This window comes from Eumetopias jubatus, unplaced genomic scaffold (genome assembly GCF_037043125.1).
Source record: "Eumetopias jubatus isolate StellerSeaLion01/CBP00866 unplaced genomic scaffold, mEumJub1_p1.0 scaffold_12, whole genome shotgun sequence".
NCBI classification, from domain to species: Eukaryota; Metazoa; Chordata; class Mammalia; order Carnivora; family Otariidae; genus Eumetopias; species Eumetopias jubatus.
Window position 1 is genome coordinate 53,256,821 of NW_028274818.1, and position 26,068 is coordinate 53,282,888.

General features: G+C 40.4%; 1 protein-coding gene and 1 pseudogene across 1 annotated transcript in view; both read left to right on the forward strand.

The window, feature by feature from the left end:
* The window catches only part of SLC9C2 (solute carrier family 9 member C2 (putative)), a 103,925-nt gene that overhangs the window by 70,401 nt on the left and 7,456 nt on the right, over positions 1-26,068 (forward strand). The window contains 6 exon segments of the mRNA XM_088017018.1: positions 153-204; positions 2,037-2,185; positions 4,542-4,667; positions 10,176-10,274; positions 14,423-14,590; positions 16,115-16,246. Coding sequence (XP_087873144.1) covers positions 153-204; positions 2,037-2,185; positions 4,542-4,667; positions 10,176-10,274; positions 14,423-14,590; positions 16,115-16,246 — 726 coding nt within the window.
* On the forward strand, positions 17,886-18,439 carry LOC114224002 (translationally-controlled tumor protein-like; annotated as a pseudogene).

The following is a 26,068-nucleotide window of genomic DNA, read 5'->3' on the forward strand; positions in this document are numbered from 1 at the left end:
GGAAAGCAGCAGAATTGGCACAGAGGGAAGAACTGAGCTAAACATCTCCCCCAAATCATAAACTAAGTGGGATTTCTTCTTTTTCTCAGATTTTAAAGCCAGACATGCAGTTAGTGTAATAACAAATTAATGTCTTTCTTAACTTCTTACAGAAATTATATGAAATTTTGGAAACCAACAAACGAGATGCTGTCAAAGAACTAGGTAGGTAGTTGGGAGTATCTGATTTCCTGAAATCACATCTTATTATCCCATAATTTTACCAAGGGAAGACAAGTTCATACTTTCCTTCAATTACTCATTTATTCACACAACGAGCATTTATTGAACACAGGCCAGGTATGCCAAAAATGCCGAGCTTAGTGGAGGGTATGAGAATATCAATGGATAACTGCAGAAAGTTAGAGGAAGTCTTGCACTTGCTATGGGAACATAGAGGAAAGAATGAGGAGTATAGAAAGTGTATTAAAGTGGCAAGATCAGATTCCTTAAGGCTGTGAGAAAAAGACACATGATGATTACATTTACAAAGGGTGTTTTTGTTTTGTTTTACTTTGCCTGCAAGGATACTCAGGAATGTGGGGCTACAAGGGTTGTCATTTCTTGAGCATCTATAATCACTCTGCTTGACTTGAAGCACACAGCAGGAGCCCTAGGATTTTATACAAAGCTTCTTGGGTCTGTTTTCCTTGTAAGGGGCTGCAGGCCAGGCTCTCAGTGTATGTAAAAGTATCTGGGAGAGAGCCTGGCACAAATGGAAGTTATTATAAAATAAATCAAGTAAAACCACTTTGTATTCATAACCACATTATAAGACGCTATATGGATTTATGAGGATGATACTTTCCAAATCAAAATTGGAAGAACATGGCCTAATGAATGAAATTGTGAATTTGGAGAAAATATGTCAGAAATTTTGGCACTGTCTCAGAAAATCCAGGACCCACTGTTGCCTTTACATATAGGTAGATTTTTATTTCTGTGCCTTTAAAGATTAGGGGCTGGCCTAGGAGCTGCTGTCTCATATTATGCTTTTAGACTACTATGGAATATTACAAAGTTCTCTTGATTCAGTCCTGTAAAAGGGAGTGCCTGTTCCCAAATGGTTACTAAAACTGATTGTCAAATGTTAATTATATCAAGAACTGTGTTAACAGGTTTATATGCATTATCTCATTTAATCCTTATGATTACTCTATGAGGCAAATACTATTATCATCTTCATCTTATAGATGATGAAGCTATAAGATTTAAGGTTTAGAAAGGTTAAATTGCCTGAAGTCATATGGGTGGTTAAGTGGTGAGCCAGATTTCCAGCCAAGGTGTACTTGACATTGAAACCTAAGTTCCTTTTTAAAAAAAAAAATTTAAAATTTTAAGTAGTTTTCACACCCAACGTGGGGCTTGAACTCACAACCCCAAGATCAAGAGTCAAGTGCTCCACTGACCTATGTTCCTGATCACACTATCCTTCATTATACCAGCCAGTTAAAAAAAAGTCTGAGTACCTTCCAGATATCAGGCATTTTGGTCCATGTTAGCAGTACAAAGATGAAAGAGATGCAGTTTTGGTCGTGACTCACAGTCCAGTTCGTGACTTTTGGTGTTCATTAAAGAGGACAAGATATGAGATTTGATCTCAGAAAGCTCCACCAGCTGAGTCCAGGGGCTCTTTTGTTACGTCATTTATTCATTCATCCAACAAAAGTTATATGATATTTAGCAGGAGACAAATAAGTAAAAAGCAAAATACCACAGTGTAATAAGTTCCATAATGGAGATATGTAGGACATACCATGGAAATAAGGCAGAGAAAGTGATTTTCTCCTAGTTGGTGGGGGAAGCCAGTTTTCAATGTTCTCATCCATAAAATGGAGTTGAAAATAACTCTAGTCCTCCCAGCCTCACAAATTCTGTATGAGACAAGAATGATAGGTACTGTGTAAATACTTTGGAAATTATAAACCACTACACAAATATTAGGTATTATTGTGCTTATTGAATTGTTTGCTTACTGACAGTTTTATTTGCTTCAGGGCTCATAGAGCATGAGGGTCGCGATGTTGTCATTGCTTTGAAGACCAGGCAGGCAATCCGGAGTGTGATTGCTAAAGCTCTGAAAAACCTCACTTTTCTTTGGTCAAGAGGCATTATTGATAAACATGAGGGCATCGAGATGAATAAGGTAATAAAGTAATTTTCCATGTGGCTTGATTCCACAGGCCCAACACCCAAGCCTGCATTGTTACTTGAGTGTAATGAGTGAGGGAGATTAAATCAGGTGTTAACTCTGTCCTTTGCCTATATAGCCTTTGTTAATGCCAGTGGCAGCTAGCACCAATGCTACCTGGTATACCATGTCAAAACTGTTTGGTTTCAAGTAACAGAAACCAACCTGAGTTAGGCTTAGCCGAGGAATGGGGTTGGGGGATTTATTATAAAGACACATGGTGTCTTACAGAACCCACAATAGCCAGACCATGTGGCCAGGCCTGAGGAAGGGACTTGACTGCAGACCTAGAAAGCTTTCCAGATTCTCCATTTCATATCAGGGTTGCCCTCTGTGCCATCTTCTTTTGGCTCCCTCTACAAACCCAACGACATTTTTCTGCTTCTCTATCTACTGGTAGAATGTGCTGTGCCCAGTCCTAGCAGCTGTGGCAAGGGAGGTGGGAATCACATAATGTTAACACGGTAGGGAAAGGATCAGCTTGTGTGTGTACACCGGCACTTGTGTGTGTTTCGTGGGGATCAGGGAGGGGGCAGTTCTGAGAGGAGAGGAGCAGGGAAGACAGCATCATTGGTTAGCTGATAAATAGACTTTTAAAAAACGATATATGTGTTTGCAAAAAAAATAGGGACATAAGACAGAGGAAAATATGGTTAATATTTAACGCTATTTATTCACATCTACCATCTAGACTGTGTATTTGTGCAAATATGATTGTTCTTTCTATTCTTTGTAAGAATCTGTTTCCTAGCATAAGGCCATAAGAAACATGGAAGTTCTGGGGTGCCTGGGTGGCTCAGTTGTTAAGTGTATGCCTTTGGCTCAGGTCATGATCCCAGGGTCCTGGGATTGAGGCCCGCATTGGGCTCACTGCTCAGTGGGAAGCCTGCCTCTCCCTCTCCCACTCCCTGCCCTCCTCCCCACTTGTGTTCCATCTCTTGCTGTCTCCCTCTGGCAAATGAATAAATAAATAAATAAAGTCTTAAACAAAACAAAACCAAAAAAACCAAAAAATCCCCATAGAAGTTCTGGTCCCACATTCTGTCTGTGTTGCCCACTGATTAGCTGCTCTGGAGTGTCATATGTTTTTCCTTATCACTGGCAGCTCCTGGCCAAGTGTCACATGCACTGTGCTTCTGGTCATTCCCAGGACATAGTCCCCTCTCCATGGTCCCCAAAGGGAGATAGGTGTGGGACAGGACAGATTTCCCCTTTAAGGCTCTATCTCTTTAGACTAATATCATGGCAAAGGACTAAATGGGTAATATGATTTCTCCTTAGTGTCTGACAGACAGAAGAAAAGGACTACTTTACAGTATTCTTCAAGTTATACCTCTACACACACTGTGTTTTCTATTCTATTTTTTTCACTTATCACTTTGAAGGCTATATCAGATTCAATTGAATGCTTGATACCCATTAATTAAAATAAATAAATAATAGCCCTTATGAGGAGAGAGATTTTTTTCCTATAGGTTTGTCTAGAAAGGTAATGGGTAAATCAATCATTCAATAGTTACTTATTGAATGCATACTGATTGCCTAGTTGTCAGCCAAAGAGATAATTATCTTCCAAGGCATAAGGAAATAGTCATAAGGAGTTAGCTAGCTAATTCAATTTAATTGAGTAAATATATGTTGAATACCTACTACGTGCCATGGACTCTTGAGGAGATTGGGATACTTAGTGCAACATTGCCCCCAAAGTCCATTGGCTTTTCCTCATTCTTTCATTTAGTCCTTTATTCATACAATCAACAAAAGTTACATAATGGGAGGGTGAGGCAGATAAGTAAAAATAATAATACTATAATGTAATCAGTTCCATAGGGAGATCTGTAGGAGCCGCCATGGGAATAAGGCAGACAAGTGATTATCTCTTACCTGGGAAGCCAGAGTTTTCTGAGAGCCCACAAAGCTGGAACTATATCTTTCAAAATTAGAAGAGTTTAGAGAAGCAAATCATACATATGAAAAATATTTGAGGAAATGTGGCATTAAATTGTACAGTAATCAACTGTGAAGTTTAGATGATTTGAAATTAAGACACAGTGGCATGCGGTGTTAACTGGATTATAAAGATAATAAACTCAAATTGAGTTAATATATCAATTCATAAATTCAGTGAGTTAAAGGAAGAATAGGGACCAATAAAGGTTAGAGGATAATTTAAGTAGAGTGAGAGAAACTGTGAGTCAAAATCAAAATAAATTTATGTAACAGTAGTTTTGTTAGATTTTCTTAATTTTTACCTACTATCCCTTTCCCATCACAGGATCTGATCACCATTATTTTGATTGTTTGTTTTCAGGTACTCCTTGCAAAAATAAAAGCACTGAATAACTTTCCAATGGCAATCCCGCCACCTACTCCTGATAAATATCTTCATAATATTGTTTGGCTGGAAAAAAAAGATGTTCTCATTGAGTTCTTCAAGGTAAAGTTTCTGTCTTCTATTCTGACTCAAGTTTAAATTACTATACAGGCTGGGCAGATGATATAAAAGTAAAACAAGCTGTGTATAGTATTATAGGGAACAGTGAAAATTGTGGTATATTCCAGAGTTCATGGTCTGTCTAAAGTCAGCTGAATGTTGTTATTGGAGTTTGAACTCTTTCAAGAAATATTTATTGAATATCCTCTTTGTGCTGGAGACTGTTGTAGATTTGGGGATAATGACAGTAAACAAAGTAAATGAAGTCCCTGCTTTGGACTTCATATTATATGGATAGAGATGGACAATAAATACACCAACACACAAATATATAGTCTATTAGATGATTGTCAATGCTATGGAGAAAAAGGGAGAAAAGGGCATATAGTTGGGAAGCTATTTTATACGGGGTGATCAGGGAAGGCTGCTCTAATAAGGTGACATTTGAAGAGAGATCTGCAAGCAGTAGCATACCAGGTAGATAATTTGGGAGAAGAGCATTCCAGGCAAGTTCAACACCCTGGTGTGGAGTGTGCTCAGTTTGTTCAAGGAACATCCCCAAAGCCCCTGTGGCAGAAGCAGTGATGGCAGGAGCCAATGAAGTTGGAGTAGTTGTGGAGCCCAAGTTTGTACAACACTGTAGGCCAGGACTTTGGATTTTACTCTGAATTAAATGGAAACTTATGGAAAAGTTTTGAACAGAGAAGTGATATGATCTAACTTACAATGAAAAATGACCTCCTTGCTGCTGTGTTGAGAATAGGCTCTAAGGGGACAAGGGCAAGCCAGGGAGATGATGATTGTAATGGAGGCAAGAGGTGATGAGGACTTGGATTAGAGGAAGTGGTAGGTGGTCAGACTCTTGATGTGTTTTGAAGGTAGAGCTGTTAGGCGCTGATAGAAGGAGTGTTAGAGAGAGAAGATGACTTCTGGGATTTTAGTCTGAAAATAGGATGGAGTTCCTGTTGACTTAGATGGAGAAGAGAAGATTTATATGGTGGGCACAAGCATTCGATTCTAAATGAGTTAAATTTAAGAAAGCCATAGACATCCAAATGGAGATGTTGAGTAGGCAGTAGGATATGTGACTGGAATTCAGGTGTGAGGCCAAATGGGAGATAGAGATTTTGGAGTTGTCAGCATAGAGACTTGATGAGATAATTTAAGGAATTATAATGGACATCCAAGGATTGAGTCCCAGGCTATCCAACATTTAGAGGGGAGATAAGGAGGAATTAGTGAAAAGGATAGAAAAAGAGATCAGATTTGTGTTTACCAGAGGCAGAGGATGGGGGAGGGGGAATTGAAGGAAGATGGTCAAAAGGTACAAACTTCCAAGTTATAAGATAAATGAGTACCAGGAATGTGCTGTACAACATGATGATTATATATTTGACACTGCTGCATGGTAATATTTGAAAGTCGCTGAGATTAAATCCTAAAAGTTCAGATCACAAGAAAAAGAATTTTTTTTTTGTAACTAGAAGAGGTAATGGATGTTAAGTAAATTTGTGGTAATTCTTTCATAATATATGTATGTTGAGTCATTATGCTGTGTACCTTAAAGTTGAGCAGGGCTGTGTGTCAATTACATCTCAATAAAACTGGGAAAAAAAGAAGAATTGAGGAGTAATCCGTTAGGTGGGAGGAAAACTAAAGGAGAGTGGTGTTCCAGAAGCTGAGTGAAGAAAATATTTCATAAAGGAGAACGTAAGCAACTATGTCAAATGAGGCTGAGAACAAATCAGATGAAGATTGAAAATTGATTATTAGATTTAATAATGTAGAGGTCAGATTTTTTTTAAAAAACAAAAGCTGTAGATCTGAATTTTTATGTGAAATTTCCAAATTTTAAAAATTTGGCAGGAATTCAAAATTTTAAAAGTATCATGCAGGCCAAACAAAATATATCCTTGGATTAGATGTGACCCAAGACCACAGTTTGTGGCTTTGGTTTTCAGTGGCTATTGTATGAATTAAAAGGTTTATAACTTTTTCTTTTTTTAAAGATTTTTATTTATTTATTGAGAGAGAGAGAGAATGGTAGAGAGAGAGCATGAGAAGGAGGAAGGTCAGAGGGAGAAGCAGACTCCCTGCTGAGCAGGGAGCCTGATGCGGGACTCGATCCCGGGACTCCAGGATCATGACCTGAGCCGAAGGCAGTCGCTTAACCAACTGAGCCACCCAGGCACCCTATAACTTTTTCATCAACCTGTTAAAACCTCTGCTAGATTTTTAGAATCAGGAAAACTCTGTGACAAAAAATGGTGTTTGCTTTACCACAAATTTGGTTGTACCATAATTTGTGATCTAGGCAGGTAGATATATAAGGCATCTGTTTGTCCATAATGTCTTGTTTTTTAGAAAGACAACAATCATAATGAGGTTCTACTGAGTTGATTCCTTTTTTACTATACTAATGTTTTCTTCATGCTAGAAATTTTTGAATTTTTTTTTGAAATTGATTTCAAATTTACTTGAATTAAGACTCCTTTGGTTGGGCGCCTGGGTGGCTCAGATGGTTGGGCGTCTGCCTTCGGCTCGGGTCGTGATCCCAGGGTCCTGGGATCGAGTCCCGCATCGGGCTCCCTGCTCCTGTGGAGCCTGCTTCTCCCTCTGCCTCTCTCTCTCTTTCTCTGTCTGTCTCTCATGAATAAATAAATAAAATCTTTAAAAAAAAAAAAAGACTCCTTTGGTTGTGGGGCGCCTGGGTGGCTCAGTTGGTTAAGTGTCTGCCTTTGGCTCAGGTCATGATCCTGGGGTCCTGGGATCGAGCCCTGAATAGGGCTCCCTGCTCAGCAGGGAGTCTGCTTCTCCCTCTGCCCCTCCCCCCTTCATGCTCCCTCCCTCTCTCTCTCTCTCTCAAATAAATAAAGTCTTTAAAAAAAAGGACTCCTTTGGTTGAAAGTAACAAAAGCTTACTTGAACTAGTTTAAGCAAAGGGGAAGTTGACTGAAAAGACAATGGGGTGGTATATAGAAGCCGCTAAGAAATAGTTAGCTAACTAACAGTGGGTATGGTGGGATTCAGACCAGCTCAGGAATATCATTGGTGGGCATCTTTGGACCTTTCTTCTAGCACTTGGATGTCATGCTCAGTTCTCAATTCCCAGGCTTTTTGTCTCTCAGTTCAAATTCTTGAGAGAGAAATCTAACTGGTTTAGCTTGGATCTGATGTCCTGCTTTGGTGAGCACAAGTGTGCCTGCAAGGAGGAGGAGGAAACCTGATGGGATGGCCAGGGGCCCTAGGGGATAGTTTGGAGAACGGACCTCAAATAAATGGGGGTGGGAGGTGGGAGGTGGGCTTGAACTGGGAAGAAGGTATCTCAAAAGTGTTTCTTATAATTTGCCTTCTGCTTAGTTCTGTTAAAATCCATTTAAGATAAAATTAGAATTTGGTTCTTTATAGGTAGTAATTTTCACAAGTGTAACTAACTGACCATCCAGCAGCGAATGGGGAGGAATGGGAAACCAATGAGAAGAAGGTAGCTCTATAATTTAGTGATTCACAGACACCTGAGGTGAACCTGTCATGGAGGCACAACCTTCTTCCCATCCCTAACTTGCCATACCTCTGCAAGGCTGTTGGGACTTTCTCTACCCTCTTACAGGCTTCTCTCAGTCTAAGTGCCCCCTTTCCTTGATACGTTGGTTCTTGAGAGCCTTTTCATATGGATTTTACCAGGATAAAAATTGTGATGAATTGGAAATACATAGGCATTATTCTCATTAGGGACAGCCCGGGGATTATGTGGCTAACCAAAATCCACATAGTAGACAAAACAAACACCCCTTATTGTAGACTATAATTTCAATCTTGGTTTCCATCACAGCTGCAATAGTTAATTTTAACTACTCCTCCCTTCTTTCATCCTCCAACTGGTGTGGTTAATTAAAAACGTAATGGTCTATAATGATAAGCCGGAAGTCAATGGTAGAAAACCAAGGTCTTTAAGAAAACTTTGGGAAAACATTGGGAAGTCATCCATGCTTGTTTCAACACTGTCAAATAATTCAGAAATACATAAAGTGAAAAGTGAAAACTTGTCACTCTTAGCCCACACTTAGAGATAACCACTATGAATAATTTAGAAATATGTTTCCTACATATCTTTGTATAATGCAAATCTGTCCCCCTGATTCTCCTGTTACAAACCCTTCAGTGGCTCCACCTTGGTTTTGGGAAAAAGCCCAAAACTCTTTAATGTGTCTATGAGACCCTTCAAGGTCTGGCTCTGGCTCACCTCTCCAGTCCTTTCTCCACTGGGGCTGCATGATAATTTTCACGAGCCCTGGCACTTTTGCCTTAGTGGGTCTCTTCCCCCATCAAAAAGTACAAAAAATTATACTTTCTAACTGTGTTAGTATAAAGATGAATATATTAGTATTAAATGTTTTAGTATTAAAACATTTTCCTCTACCAGAAGTTGTTTTATTCCCTTCTGATTTTAAAAGAAACCAGAATGTTGTTGTGAGTCTCTAAAGTATTGGGAATCTTACACACTATGCCTATTGAAGCCTAATTGATAACTCAGTCCTGGTCTCCACTCCTCCCTGTCTGAGACATACTGAATCTTCTGCAGTTTTGTTACCCCAAGTGCAGATGGTCTATTTGCCTTTGGGTCTTTGCATATACTGAATCCTCTGCCTTTGAATGATGTTCAAGTCATTGTATCCTGGCTCTCTGTTACCCTTCCTTCAGGCCTCAGCTTAGCTGTTCCTTCCTCTTTAAAGTCTTTCCTGGACAGGGCACCTGGGTGGCTCAGTCATTAAGCACCTGCCTTCAGCTCAGATCATGATCTCGGGGTCCAGGGATTGAACCCCACATCGGGTTCCCTGCTTGGCGGGAAGCCTGCTTCTCCCTCTCCCACTCCCCCTGCTTGTGTTCTTGCTCTCACTCTTTCTCTCTGTCAAATAAATAAATAAAATCTTAAAACCACAAAATAAAGTCTTTCCTGGACACCCAAGACAGGGTCCTGGGGCCTTTCTGGATTTTTCCAGAGCATCCTGTCTTTGTCTCCTTTGTCAGAAGTATCACACTTTATTGTAAATATCTACTCAACTGAGCATTTATTGGGTGTTTCCACCAGTCACTGTAATCACAAAGTCTACAGTTTGCCTGCTTGTCCCTTTCTTTTAAAAAAATTGATGAGGGGCGCCTGGGTGGCTCAGTCGTTAAGCATCTGCCTTTGGCTCAGGTCATGATCCCAGAGTCCTGGAATCAAGTCCCACATCAGGCTCCCTGCTCAGCGGGGAGCCTGCTTCTCCCTCTGCCTGTCTCTCTCTGTCTCTTCTGAATAAATAAATAAAATCTTTAAAAAAAAAGCCTCATATTTAAAAAAAAATTGATGAGGTATGTCAGCATGTTATAATTAATTAACAAACCATAGAATATAGTTTGAGGGTTTTTTTTTTTCTACTTGAAAGCCATTTTAGCTTTAAAGTCTTATTTCTATTTAGAAAAGTAGACTATGAAACTTTTGTGTTGACTCCCTTTCTATTTTTCTTGCAGGAGAGAGCCAAACTTGCGTATTTTGACTATGGAGATGTCATTTGTAGAGAAGGTGAAATGCCACAAGGAATCTACTTAATTATTTCAGGAATGGCAATTGTAAGGGACTATTTATTCTTTACTGAAAATGTATTTTGAAATATATGATTTTAATATAAGGAGAAAATTAGGAACCAGGAAAGTTTAAAATTCTTTTTTAAAGGTTTATTTATTTATTTTGAGAGAAAGAGCACGAGTGCGAATTGTGGGGGAGGAGAAGAGGGGAAAAAACTCAAATAGAGTCCGTGCTGAGTGTGGAGCCCCAAATAGGGGCTCGGTTCCAGGACCCTGAGATCATGACCTGAGCTGAAATCAAGAGTCAGATGCTTAACTGACAGCCACTGAGGTGCCTTGAAAGTTTTAAATTTTTAACATAATTTCTAAATGAAACCATTTCTGCTCAGAGTGAACACTACAGCTGAGAGATAATACCCAACATCTGGGGCGCCTGGGTGGCTCAGTCATTAAGTGTCTGCCTTCGGCTCAGGTCATGATTCCAGGGTCCTGGGATCGAGTCCCACATTGGGCTCCCTGCTCCGCGGGGTGCCTGCTTCTCCCTCTCCCACTCCACCTGCTTGTGTTCCCTCCCTCTCTCTGTCAAATAAATAAATAAATTTTTTTTTTTAAAAAAAGGGAGATAATACCCAACATCTGAAAAGCACTTCCATTTTAACAGAATGCTTTTATAATCATTACTTATTTCTTGCAGCAATCCTAGGAGGGAGTGGTCTTTTCCATGATGTTCAGATAAGGAACCCAGTACTTGGAGTTGTTGAGAGTCAATAATGAGGGGATGGACCACAATGTCAGATCCTTACAGAGTTCAAATAGAATGAGGATTGAAAATATGAGCTTTACTTCACCAATAGGAGGCTTTTGGTGACCAGAGAGAGAAAGATGTTAGTAGAGTGAGGGGAACAAGCATCCTTTAGAATCTGAATGCTAGTAGCTGAATACATGGGGGAGCCCCAGCTTATGGCCCAAATAATTCCCAGGCCCTAAATGATGCTTACAAGTGACAAACTCTTATTATAATGCACATAATATCTTTGGCTTTCTGGTTGTGGAAGGGATATTTCAGACCTTAAAAATATCCAATCGATCATGGAAATAAACTATTTTGATAAATATAATACACGTGTAGCGCTTTTCATTCATTCACTCATTCACTCAACAAATATTTACTTCATTACTACCTTGCAGCAGGCACTGTTCATTCTAGGCATGGGGAATTGACAAAACAGACAAAAATCCCTGCCTTCTTACAGTTCACCTTCTAGTAGAGGCATGGAAGGAGATGGGACAATGAGCAAAATAAGTAAGTTAAATACACAGTATGTTAGAAGTCATAGCTGAAGAAGTTAGTTGTAATTTTTTAAAGGGTGGTCAAAATGGCAATATATTATGACATTTAATCCTTATAACAGCCTTATTTTTCGCATGGGAAAACTGGTGCACAGAGAAATTAATTCACTTGTCTTCCAAGGGCACACAGTAAGAGGTCAGGAAGAGCTTTGAACCCATGGAGTTGGCCTCGGTATCCATGTCCTTAGCCATTATTCTATGCTGCTTCCAATAGAATCCTTGTACTATGCTCCCATTCTAATCATAACAAAAAAACACTGTTACCATATTTATTAGATATGTCAAATCGAACATTTAAAAGCTGCAACATACATTTTCCTTTGGGGAATTTTCCTGCAATGACTGGCCTAATTAAGTCTTCTTAAAGAGTAAGTCCAACAATATTTGGGCTGAAGATGTTATGTTAGCGTTCAATTGATGCCATAGCAACTCAGCATGCATTTCGTGGCCTAGATTATCTCACAGTTCTTAGTTCAGTAGTCCTATGGGCTTACCTGGTTTCTCTGCTTGAGTCTCACAAGGCCAATATCAAAGGGTCAGCAGGGCAGTGTTCCCTTCTGGAAACTCTGAGGGCAGAATCCATTTCCAGATTCTTTGAGGTCATTGGTAGAATCTAGTTCCTTAGGGCTCTAGGACAGATGTCCCTGCTTCTTTGCAGTCTGTCATCTGGGACCCACTTCCAGCTCCCACAGCTGCTCCTCCATCCTTGCAGGCAGGCACTCATCTCAGAGCCGAAGTACATGTCAATTGCTCTCTTGATGCCACGTCTCTCTGATCGGCTCTACTTCCTTTTCTACTTTTGAGGGCTTTTGTGATTGATTGCATTGGCCCACCAGGATAATCCAGAATCGGCTCTTTAAAGTCTGCTGATTAGTGACCTTCATTCCATGGGCAAAGTCCCTTCCCAGTGGTACCTAGATTAATGTTTGACTGAATAACAAAAGAGACAGGAATCTTGGAAGGACTTCTTTAAATTCTGCTTCTAGATGTTATCTTCTTTTCTTCATTTGTAAAAAGCAGAGACATTCTTCATTGCCCAAAGTCTTTGAACTGCATTCAAAATTAAATTAGAAAAATGTCAAAGCCCTTTGGAAGCATGACTGCCTCTAAATATCTGAATGGTAATCACTGGCAGGGGGGCAGTTTCATAGCCAACTTCTTCAGTGACCCTTTGTTCCCTGTTTCTTGTGTCCTGAACAAATAGCCTTCCTCTCTGATGTTCACAGCTACACTTTCTGAAAAATTCTGATTTTCAGAATTTTGGCTGATTCCTGCAGCTTCCTCCTGAAATCTGATCGCTTTCTTATTTCCCCATCCATGCCTGTCTATTCTTTTCCTGAAGTGACTCAGTCATCGTGTAGTCACCCTAAAAACTTTTTCTGTTGATGGCCCATGGGAATTGTTATTATTTTTAAAATAATCTCTACCACCAACATGGGGCTCAAACTCAGGACCCCGAGATCAAGAGTCACTAGCTCTATGTACTGAGCCAGCCAGGTGCGCCCCCCTCCATGGGAATTATTCTTAAGCATTTTAAAGGGCAACAAGATTGATGGAAATCATGGCTTGGTTTGGAGGCATCTGATTTCTGCATCCATGTAATCAAAGTTCTTCTTCCACCCAAGGTACTAGCTCCTTATGATAAGAATTTCTAATGATGAGGGAACAAAAGGCAAGTTGAGGACAAAGCAGAAGCTGACACCTCACAACCCCCCACCCATGGGATATATGTGACATTCCTCATGCATTCCTGGCTGCCCTAAAGCTAAGGAAAAGAAAAACAAATAGTTAACTTCTAGAGATCATAATACTGCAAGACGAGTCTCCCTCAATTTACAAATGTCTTAGCAATCTATAAGAACAAAGCATTTCTATCAATAACCTAGCTTCCAGAAGGAAATGTAAATACAATTAAGAGTCCTTATAACCTGCAGCTCATTGACAGTTACTTGAAGTGGGCAGAGTGTAATGTTTCTCCAGGAAGCTCCTATTTTAGGAGCTAACTATCTTATTTATTTATTTATTTTTAAAGATTTTATTTATTTATTTGACAGAGAGAGACACAGCGAGAGAGGGAACACAAGCAGGGGGAGTGGGAGAGGGAGAAAGAGGCCTCCCGCTGAGGAGGGAGCCCCATGCGGGGCTTGATCCCAGGACCCTGGGACCATGACCTGAGCGGAAGGCAGATGCTTAATGACTGAGCCACCCAGGCGCCCCTAGCTATCTTAATGTTAGGATTAATCACAATGCCTTGCTAGAGGGAAAAACAACGTTAACTTGACAATGGCAAGGTCTCTGGTAATCCTGTGAGTCTTCTTTAACATATGAAAATCCTTTTGAAACCTCCCTTTTTCTTACCTCCCTCCAACCCCATAGTGTATAATCAGCCACCTCGTTCCGCCCACGGGTCTTGTCCCCGTGCTTTAATAAACCACCATTTTGCACCAAAGATGTCTCAAGAATTCCTTCTTGGTTGTGGGCTCTGGACCTCACCCCCACCTAACCTCACCTATATTCCAAAACCCCATCTAATGGACTCAGAGGGGATGGTTGCATTAGTTGCAGACTGCAATCAGTACTTTTGGTGAGATTTTTATAGAAGGAAGGTATAAGTAAGTAGGAAGTTGTAAGTGGGGCATCTGTAAAGATAAAGATTGGAAATGATCCTTCCCTTGGAGAATTGAATTGTGAAAGGAACTGATTTTTTTGGAAGGCTTAATACCTTTTTCACGCCTGAAAGCATTCATAAAGAATCTTTTCCTTCCATTATTAATAATTGCAGGAAACAGTGGGAGCTCCTATGATTTGGTCAAGGATTTTTAATTTTGTATTTCCCTTTGCAGTTGCATAGTTCACCTCCTACCTTCGGAACAGACAACAGCCTAAGGTCTGATAGAGGGTCCAAAACCATGTTTACAGAATACTGTACCAGTGGGGACATAATTGGAGAGCTGAGCTGTCTGCTTAAGCGTGAAATTGAATATACCGCCATCTGTGAAACTATTTTACAGGTAAGGCTCTGGTTCTGTCTGTATTGTAGGCTATTAGTTAGTTCTTCCTGAAGTAAATAAGGAATGCCAGCATCTTTTCTTCCTTTGTGTTCTGATATCTTATGCAGTCGCCCACCCAGCTATTGTGAAGTAGAGTAGACTAGCTGAGAAAAGATTTAGTGTCTCACATCCTGACTGTGGGACCTGGAGTGAGCTATTTTAACCTCTTTGTGTCTTAGTGTCCTTGTTTATCAAAAGAGAATATCTAACTTTTGACGTTATGAAGATTAGGAAAATAACTAAGGGAAGTGCCTGGCACGTATAGGCACTCAGTGAAAGACCACTGTTACGAGAGCAGTGTTTTTAACGAATACTTGTTTTTAAACTCCCTTTCTCCCATTTTTCATTGGCTTAAGTAAGAAGTTATCTATTCAACAAATAAGTGGCCTGATATTCCACTACATGTGGGGGATTCAAACAGAAATGAGCCAGAGTTGCTGCTTACATGGAATTCTCCAGCTTTTGGGACTGTTACATGCAATAGAGCAGGGTCCAGAGTCTTAGGGGTGTGTGGCACACAAGGCAATGTTGCTTTGTCAGTTTCATACTGTTTCATTTCCGGAAGAGGACAGGAGGCATAATTTAGTCACATGGCTGAACTGAAGTCATTGAAGTTCATGTAGCTTGAATTCTGAAGGAGCAGTCTTCCTTATTCAGGGAAGTTGACTTCTGGAAACAAATACTGTGAATCAGCCTGTGGCCAGCATGCAGGGGTGCAAGAGCACCTGGCTCCGGGGCTCCCCAGCAGACCAGGTTTGGCCACTCACCGCTGACAAAATCCAATGGCAGAGACATGAGTGGTGGTGAAACAAGAAAGGAATTTGTTTCAGTGAGGTCAACACTGGGAAGACAGTGGACTAGAAGCTCAAAGACTCTTGAACGTGCTGAAAATACTTCCAGGTTTAGGAAGTAAGGAAAATGTGGGACAGAGGTGGGTACATGCAGGGGGGAAGTAAAGGCCAAATTGACCACTGTCTTAGAGTCGCTGGCAGGGTCTTGCTGGCTCAGGGCAGTCATTACTGCTTGCAGGGAGAGTTTCCTTCCCATCCGGGGGTGCTTTGCCCTCAGGGTCTTCTGCCTGAGCCAAGAGACAAGCTGGAAAGAAAAACCCAACTAGAAAGTTTGAGGTCAAAATGGAGGCAGCTGAAGTCCTCTTCTGAGCCTACTTTGCCTACTGTGGCAATAAAAATAGATATGTTTATGTGGCTTAGTTTGTGAATCTTAGGCTTATGAGCTATATCCTTTATCATAGCTATTGACTGGTATAAATTTTCCTGGGCATTGTTAAGTGTACACTTTAATTGAACTGTAAATTTTATTAAAACAATTTCTCCATAATGCAATGCTTTTAAATGGCAGAGTATCAGAATTGTACTAGATTTGATAGTACTAGGGGAAGATTAAATCTTACAGGCACCTTGTTTTCTGGTGGCCGTGTAATTTAGTTCTGAATCAAGTTTGCTGCTTGGTACCTTGTGGTTTTAGGCCTGCTTTATCTCCCTGGAGGATTTATATGAAGGTTTTGATGTCTTCTGGCCATCCTTGGAATATAAAATATGGCTAAAGCTTGCGCTCAGTATTGCCTATCAGTATTTTGAATCGAGTCTCACTGATGAGGTAAGGTAAATGATTCAAGTATGAATGAATTTTTATTTACTTTTTACAAAATGCATTTCATATTTTTGAGACAGAGAAAGGAAGGCTGTGTCTGACCTTCTAAAATGAGATTCTATGGGCACCTGGCTTGCTCAGTCGGAAAAGTGTGTGACTCTTGATCTTGGGGTTGTACGTTCAAGCCCCATGTTGGGTGTAGAGATTACTTAAATAAATAAAATAAAAAAAAAATAAAATGAGATTCTAGAATTTTAACCACTCTTGTTCTGACTTCCTGTAGATCTTTAATCCTCTTGTCACAGCTAATTTTCCCAGGCTACCTGCAGTCATACCTTTAAAAAAAGGAGTGGATTCAGCAAATATTAAATAAGTAGATTCCCAGGAACCAAATTAACATTAATCAGAATGAGTTAATGAAGTTTGGTGTTTATTCATTGTTTTTTTGTGTGTCTGTCTGGGCTTTGGAATTTTTTAAAAGAGATTTTATTTATTTGAGAGAGAGCACAAGCAGTGGGGAGGAGCAGAGGGAGAGGGAGAAGCAGGCTCCCTGCTGAGCAGGGATCTCAGTGTAGGGCTTGATCCCAGCACCTCGAGATCATGATCTGAGCAGAAGGCAGTTGCTTAAACAACTGAGCCACCCAGGTGCCCCCAGAGCTTTGGAATTTTTTTTTTAAAGATTTTATTTATTTATTTGACAGAGAGAGACACAGAGAGAGAGGGAAGACAAGCAGGGGGAGGGGGAGAGGGAGAAGCAGGCTTCCCGCTGAGCAGGGAGCCCAATGTAGGGCTCGATCCCAGAACCCTGGAATCATGACCTGAGCTGAAGGCAGATGCTTAAAGACTGAGTCACCTGGGTGCCTTTGGGGCTTTAGCATTTTTATAAAAAAAGCCCCTGGGGTGTTTCTAATGTGTATCCAGTGATGAGGACCACTGCTTTAAATTCTGTCAATAGGGAATACAAGAGGAATAGCAGGTTTCTGGAGGAAATAATGATCCCTTTTCACTAATATGTAGATACATAATGACTTCTGCTTTCAAGCTCAAAATCCCCAGCATTATCAGGCAATCTGCCTAGGCCCAGGTAGATGCCAATTGAGTTTCTTCTTGGGGCGGGGTTCCTGTTGGCTTTTCCCATGACCACAGTGAGTACTGATTGGGGTGGTGTTTATTATAGTCTACTCTACCTATGTTAATATAAATCTCCTGCCTTTTCAAAATCTTTATTGGGGTGACTGAGACTTTCATGAACTTTTTCTCTAACAAGTAGTAGCTCAAGTCTCTTCTTGGTTGGCATAATTTACAATCCATATTTATATCCTATTTAATAATTATTTGAGTCCCTATTATAAGTTAAGAACTGAGGAAGTGACAGACCTGGAGTTCAACAATATTCATTGCATTGAGAGACTGGATATGAATGTGGGGTTAAAAAATTAGCATGTCTCAAGAGAATGAGAAGACAAGTCACAGAGTGGGAGAATATATTTGCAAAAGACACATCTGATAAAGGACTGTTATTCAAAATATACAAAGAACACTTAAAACTCAACAATAGGAAAACAAACTACCCAATTAAAAATTGGGCCAGGTTTCTGCTCCCTTCCCCCCCAACAAGTGCCCCTCCAGCTGCACTGAGCTCTCTCAGAGCTCCTGGCTCTTGCTAAGCTAGTGCCCCCAATGTCCCTCTCCAACCATCATCATGATCATCTACCAGGACCTCATCAGCCATGATGAGATGTTCTCCAACATCTACAAAATCCGGGAGATCAGGCATGGGCTGTGTCTGGGGGTGGAGGGGATGATGGTCAGTAGGACAGAGGGTAACACTGATGACTCGCTCATTGGTGGAAATGCCTCCGCTGAAGGCTGGGAGGGTGGAGGTACCAAAATCATAGTCATTACTGATGTTGATATTGTCCTGAACCATCACATGCAGGAAACTTCACAAAAGAAGTCTAAAGAGGTACATCAAAGATTGCCTGAAATTAATCAAAGGCAAACTTGAAGAACAGAGGCCAGGAAGAGTAAATCCTTTTATGACAGGGGTTACAGAACAAATCAAGCACATCTTTGTTAGTTTCAAAAATGACCAGTTCTTTATTGACCAGATGGATTCTGGACTGGAATTTGCTGGACCACTGTGAGGATGGATATATGATCTTCTTTAAGAATGGTTCAGAAATGGAAAAATGTTAATGAATTTGGCTATTACTTTAGATGTATCACCTGTTGTCATAACTGGCTACTGCTCTTCATCCTCATAGCACCAGGACTTAGACAAATAGGACTGATGTCATCTTGAGCTCCTCATTTATTTTGACCTTCATTTATTTGGAGCAGAGACATTGTTTTTAAGAAAAAACAAAACAAAACATGTCATGTAGGTTGTCTAAAAATAAAATGCATTTAAACTAAAAAAACAAAAAAAAAAAAGGGTGGCTAAGCAGGGGGTGGAACCCTCGCTGGGACAGTGTGGTCTCAGGACCCTCGGGGTCACAGAAAGACCAGGGGTACCTGAGTGTGGCAGAGCTCCTGGGTATCAGAGCGGGGAAGCCGGCTGCAGAGACAGAGCCAAGGCGTGGGCTTTCAGCTTGGGGTTGCCATAAACTGTGATCTGCGGCACAGTGAGGCCACTTCTCCTCCAGCAGGGACCCAACAAGCGGCAGATCCGGGGAGACTCCCCTTCCTCCCCTGGGAGGAGCGGCGCGGGAGCGTACTGCATGGATCTGCTGGGTTTGGAGACTCCACACCGAGCCGGGTGCCAGAGATAGAAATGCTCGGTCACAGGCTGGGTGAGCACAGAGTGCGGCTGGAGACCGGGGAGACGGGAGTGATTGACTGCTTTTCTCTGGAGGTGCACTGAGGAGTGGGGCCCCGAGTTCTCGGCTCCTCTGGGGCAGATATTGGGAGGCCGCCATTTCACTCTCATCCTCCAAAGCTGTACGGAAAGCTTGCAGGGAACAAAAGCTCCCGAGATCAAACCCAAGCAGATGACTTATCCCAGACCAGGCAAGGGCGGGGCAATTCCGCCTCTGGCAAAGACATTTGGGAACCATGGCAACAGACCCCTCCCCCAGAAGATCAGCAAGAACAGCCAGCCAAGACCAAGTTTACCGATCAATGAGAACAGCAGAACTCCAGCGCTAGGGAAATACTGCACATAGAATTCATGGCTTTTTTCCCACTGATTCTTTAGTCTTTCAAAGTTAATTTTTTTAACTTTCTTTTTCTTTAATTTTTCTTTTTCCCTTTTTCAACGAACATCTTATCAATCCCTTTTTAAAAAAATCTTTTTTATTTTTCATTTTTAGAGTCATATTCTATCCCTTCATAGTAGTTAACCTTATTTTTGGTATATATATAAGTTGTTCTCTCTTTAAAACTTTGGGATACAGTTTCTTCTAACAGACCAGAATATACCCTAAATCTCTAGTGTATGGCTTTGTTCTAGTCTCCTGCCTGATCACATTCTCTCCTTTTTTTTTTTTAAGTCCTCTTCTTTCTTTTTTCAACCAACTTCTTATCAATTCCTTTTATAAAATCTTTTATAATTTTCATCTTTACAGTCATATTCCATCCCTTCATTGTATTTACCCTTATTTTTGTACATATATAAGCTTTTCTTTCTTTAAAATTTTGGGAGACCCTTTCTTCTAACAGACCAAAATATGCCGAAATTCTAGTGTGTGGCACTGATCTATGCACAAGCCTGATCATATTTGATCATATTCTGTTTTTTTGTTTGTTTCTTTGTTTGTTTTATCTTTTTCTTTTTTTTTCTTTTTCTTTCCCTTTCTTTTTCCCATTACAGGTCTCTTCTGATTTATTTAGTGTATATTTTTCTGGGGTCCTTGTTACCCTGTTAGCATTTTGTTCTCTCATTCATCTATTCTCCTCTGGACAAAGTGACAAGATGGAAAAAATCACCAAATAAAAGAACAAAAGGCTGTACTGACTGCCAGGGACCTAATCCATACTGACATTAGAAGATGTCGGAACTAGAGTTCAGAATAACGATTTTAAAGATACTAGCTGGGCTTGAAAAAAGCTTGGAAGATATTAGAGAAACCCTTTCTGGAGAAATAAAAGAACTAAAATCTAACCAAGTCGAAATCAAAAAGCTATTAATGAGGTGCAATAAAAAAAATGGAGGCTCTAACTGCTAGGATAAATGAGGCAGAAGAGAGAATTAGTGATACAGAAGACCAAATGATGGAAAATAAAGAAGCTGAGAAAAAGAGAGATAACTACTGGATCACGAGTGCAGAATTCGAGAGATAAGTGATACCATAAGACAAACAACATTAGAACTGGGGTCCCAGAAGAAGAAGAAAGAGAGAGAGGGGCAGAAGGTATATTGGAGCAAATTATAGCAGAGAACTTCCCTAATGTGGGGAAGGAAACAGGCATCAAAATCCAGGAGGCACAGAGAACCCCCCCTCAAAATCAATAAAAATAGGTCAACACCCTGATATCTAATAGTAAAACTTACAAATCTCAGAGACAAAGAGAAAATCCTGAAAGCAGCTTGGGAGAAGAGATCTGTAACCTACAGTGGTAGAAACATTAGATTGGCAACAGACCTATCCACAGAGACCTGGCAGGCCAGAAAAGACTGGCATGATATCTTCAGAGCACTAAGTGAGAAAAATATGCAGCCAAGAATACTATATCCAGCTAGGCTGTCACTGAAAATAGAAGGAGAGATAAAAAGCTTCCAGGACAAACAAAAACAAAAGGAATTTGCAAACATGAAACCAGCCCTACAAGAACTATTGAAAGGGGTCCTCTAAGCAAAGATTGAGCCTAAAAGTAACATAGACCAGAAAGGAACAGAGACAATATACAATAACAGTAATCTTACAGGCAATACAATGGCACTAAATTCATATCTTTCAATAGTTACCCTGAATGTAAATGGGCTCAATGCCCAAATCAAAAACACAGGGTATCAGATTGGATTAAAAACAAGACCCATCAATATGCTGTCTGCAAGAGACTCATTTTATTTTCTTTGTTTTTTTTTTAATTTTTTATTGTTATGTTAGTCACCATACATTACATCATTAGTTTTTGGTGTAGAGTTCCATGATTCATTGTTTGTGTGTAACACCGATTGCTCCATGCAGACTGTGCCCTCTTTAATACCCATCACCAGGCTAACCCATCCTCCCACCCCCCTCCGCTCTAGAACCCTCAGTTTGTTTTTCAGAGTCCATCGTACAAGAGACTCATTTTAGACCCAAGGACACCCCCAGATTGAAATTAAGGGGGTGGAAAACCATTTACCATGCTAATGGTTACCAAAAGAAAGCTGGGGTGGCAATCCTTCCACCAGACAAATTAGATTTTAACCCAAGGACTATAATAAGAGATGAGGAAGGACACTATATCCTACTTAAAGGGTCTATCCAACAAGAAGATCTAACAATTGTAAATATCTATGCCCCTAACATGGGAGCAGCCAATTATATAAGCCAGTTAATAACGAAAGCAAAGAAACACATCGACAACAATACAATAATAGTGGGGGACTATAACACCTCCCTCACTGAAATGGACAGATCATCTAAGCAAAAGATCAACAAGGAAATAAAGACTTTAAATGACACACTGCACCAAATGCACTTCACAGACATATTCAGAACATTCCATCCCAAAGCAACAGAATACACATTCTTCTCTAGTGCCCATGGAACATTCTCCAGAATAGATCACATCCTAGGTCACAAATCAGGTCTCAACCAGTACCAAAAGATTGGATCATTCTCTGCATATTTTCAGACCACAATGCTTTGAAACTGGAACTCAATCACAAGAGCAAAGTCGGAAAGAACTCAAATACATGGAGGCTAAAGGGCATCCTACTAAAGAATGAATGGGTCAACCAGAATATTAAAGAAGAATTTAAAAAATTCATGGAAACCAATGAAAATGAAAACACAACTGTTCAAAGTCTTTGGGATGCAGCAAAGGCAGTCCTAAGAGGAAAGTATACAGCAATACAAGCCTTTCTCAAGAAACAGGAAAGGTCTCAAACACACAACCTAACCCTACACCTAAAGGAGCTGGAAAGAGAACAGCAAATAAAGCCTAAACCCAGCAGGAGAAGAGAAATAATAAAGATCAGAGCAGAAATCAATGAAATAGAAACAAAAGAACAGTAGAACAGATCAACGAAACTAGGAGCTGGTTCTTGGAAAGAATTAACAAGATTGATAAACCCCTGGCCAGACTTATCCAAAAGAAAAGAGAAATGACCCAAATCAACAAAATCATGAATGGAAGAGGAAAGATCACAAGCAACACCAAAGAAATACAAACAATTATAAGAACATATTACGAGCAACTCTATGCCAGCAAATTAGAGAACCTGGAAGAAATGGATGCATTCCTAGAGATGTATCAACTACCAAAACTGAACCAGGAAGAAATAGAAAACCTGAACAGACCTATAACCACTAAGGAAATTGAAGCAGTCATCAAAAATCTCCCAAAAAAAGAAAGCCCAGGGCCAGATGGCTTCCCAGGGGAATTCTACCAAACATTTAAAGAAGAATCAATACCTATTCTCCTGAAACTGTTCCAAAAAATAGAAATGGAAGGAAAACTTCCAAACTCATTTTATGAGGCCACCATCACCTTGATCCCCAAACCAAAGACCCCATCAAAAAGGAGAATTACAGACCAATATCCTTGATGAACACGGATGCAAACATTCTCACCAAAATACTAGCCAATAGGATCCAACAGTACATTAAAAGGATTATTCACCATGACCAAGTGGGATTTATCCCTGGGCCGGAAGGTTGGTTCAACATCTGCAAATCAATCAATGTGATACAATACATTAACAAAAGAAAGAACAAGAATCATATGATCCTCTCAGTAGATGCAGAAAAAGCATTTGACAAAGTACAGCATCCTTTCTTGATCAAAACTCTTCAGAGTATAGGGATAGAGGGTACATACCTCAATATCATAAAAGCCATCTATGAAAAACCTACAGCGAATATCATTCTCAACGGGGAAAAGCTGAGAGCTTTACCCCTAAGGTCAGGAATGTGGCAGGAATGTCCACTATCACCCCTGCTATGCAACATAGTATTAGAAGTCCTAGCCACAGCAATCAGACAACAAAAAGAAATCAAAGGCATCCAAATCGGCAAAGAAGAAGTCAAACTCTCACTGTTTGCAGATGATATGATACTTTATGTGGAAAACCCAAAAGACTCCACCCCAAAACTGCTAGAACTCATACAGGAATTCAGTAAAGTGGCAGGATATAAAATCAGTGCACAGAAATCAGTGGCATTCCTATACACCAACAACAAGACAGAAGAAAAAGAAATTAAGGAGTTGATCCCATTTACAATTGCACCCAAAACCATAAGATACCTAGGAATAAATCTAACCAAAGAGGCAAAGGATCTGTACTCAGAAAACTATAAAATACTCATGAAAGAAATTGAGGAAGACACAAAGAAATGGAAAAATGTTCCATGCTCATGGATTGGAAGAACAAATTTTGTGAAGATGTCAATGCTACCTAGAGGAATCTACACGTTCAATGCAATCCCTATCAAAATACCATCCACTTTTTTCAAAGAAATGGAACAAATAATCCTAAAATTTGTGTGGAACCAGAAAAGACCCCGAATAGCCAGAGTAATGTTGAAAAAGAGAAGGAAAGCTGGCGGCATCACAATTCCGGAATTCCAGCTCTATTACAAAGCTGTCATCATCAAGACAGTATGGTACTGGCACAAAAACAGACATGTAGATCAACAGAACAGAATAGAGAACCCAGAAATGGACCCTCAAGTCTATGGTCAACTAATCTTTGACAAAGCAGGAAAGAATGTCCAATGGAAAAAAGACAGTCTTTCAACAAATGGTGTTGGGAAAATTGGACAGCCACATGCAGAAGAATGAAACTGGACCATTTCCTTACACCACACACAAAAATAGACTCCAAATGGTTGAAAGACCTAAATGTGAGACAGGAGTCCATCAAAATCCTAAAGGAGAACACAGGCAGCAACCTCTTCGACCTCAGCCGCAGCAACTTCTTCCTAGAAACATCACCAAAGGCAAGGCAAGCAAGGGCAAAAATGAACTATTGGGACTTCATCGAGATAAAAAGCTTTTGCACAGCAAAAGAAACAGTCCACAAAACCAAAAGACAACCGACAGAATGGGAGAAGATATTTGCAGATGACATATCAGATAAAGGGCTAGTATCCAAAATCTATAAAGAACTTATCAAACTCAACACCCAAAGAACAAATGATCCAATCAAGAAATGGGCAGAAGACATGAACAGACATTTTTCCAAAGAAGACATCCAAATGGCCAAGAGACACATGAAAAAGTGCTCAACATCACTCGGCATTAAGGAAATCTAAATCAAAACCTCAATGTGATACCACCTCACAGCAGTCCGAATGGCTAAAATTAACAAGTCAGGAAACGACATATTTGGCAGGGATGCGGAGAAAGGGGAATCATCCTACACTGTTGGTGGGAACGCAAGCTGGTGCAGCCACTCTGGAAAACAGTATGGAGGTTCCTCAAAAAGTTGAAAATAGAGCTACCATATGTTCCAGCAATTGCACTACTGGGTATTTACCCCAAAGATACAAATGTGGGGATCTGAAGGGGTACGTGCACCCCGATGTTTATAGCAGCAATGTCCACAATAGCCAAACTGTGGAAAGAGCCAAGATGTCCATCGACAGATGAATTGATAAAGAAGAAGTGGTATATATATACAATGGAATATTATGCAGCCATCAAAAGGAATGAGATCTTGCCATTTACAGTGATGTGGATGGAACTAGAGGGTATTATGCTGAGCGAAATAAGTCAATCAGAGAAAGACATGTATCATATGATCTCACTGATAGGAGGAATTCTTAATCTCAGGAAACAAACTGGGGGTTGCTGGAGTGGTGGGGGGTGGAAGGCATGGCGTGGCTGGGTGATAGACATTGGAGAGGGTATGTGCTATGGTGAGCGCTGTGAATTGTGTAAGACTGTTGAATCACAGACCTGTATCTCTGAAACAGATCATATATTATATGTTATAAAAAAGAAGAAGAGTGTAGGAAGGGAAAAATGAAGGGGGAGAAATCGGAGGGGGAGACGAACCATGAGAGAATATGGACTCTGAGAAACAATCTGAGGGTTCTAGAGGGGAGGGGTTGGGGGGATGGGTTAGCCTGGTGATGGGTATTAAAGAGGGCATGTATTGAATGGAGTACTGGGTGTTATACGCAAACAATGAATCATGGCACACTACATCAAAAACTAATGATGTAATGTATGGTGATTAACATAACATAATAAAAAGAAAAAAGGGCCAAAAATCTTGACATCTCACCAAAGAACATATGTAGATGGCAAATAAACATGTTCTACAAACATATGTCCTCAAAAAAATGTAACAATGTGATTCCATTATGCATCTATTAGAATAGCCAACATTTGGAACACTGACAACCCCAAATGCTGCAGGATATGGAGCAGCAGTAAGTCTCATTCATTGCTGGTAGGAATGCAAAATGGTAGAGCCACTTTAGAAAGTATGGAGGTTTCTTACAAAACTGAACATGCTCTTACCGCATGATCCAGTAATCAGTATCCTAGATATTTATCCAAAGAAATTGAAAACTTGGGGTGCCTAGGTGGCTCAGTCAGTTAAGTGTCTGTCTTGGGCTCAGGTCATGATCTCAGGGTCCTGGGATTGAGCCCTGCATCGGGCTCTCTGCTCAGCAGGGAGCCAGTTTCTCCCTCTGCCCCTCCCTTCCCCCCTGCTTATAC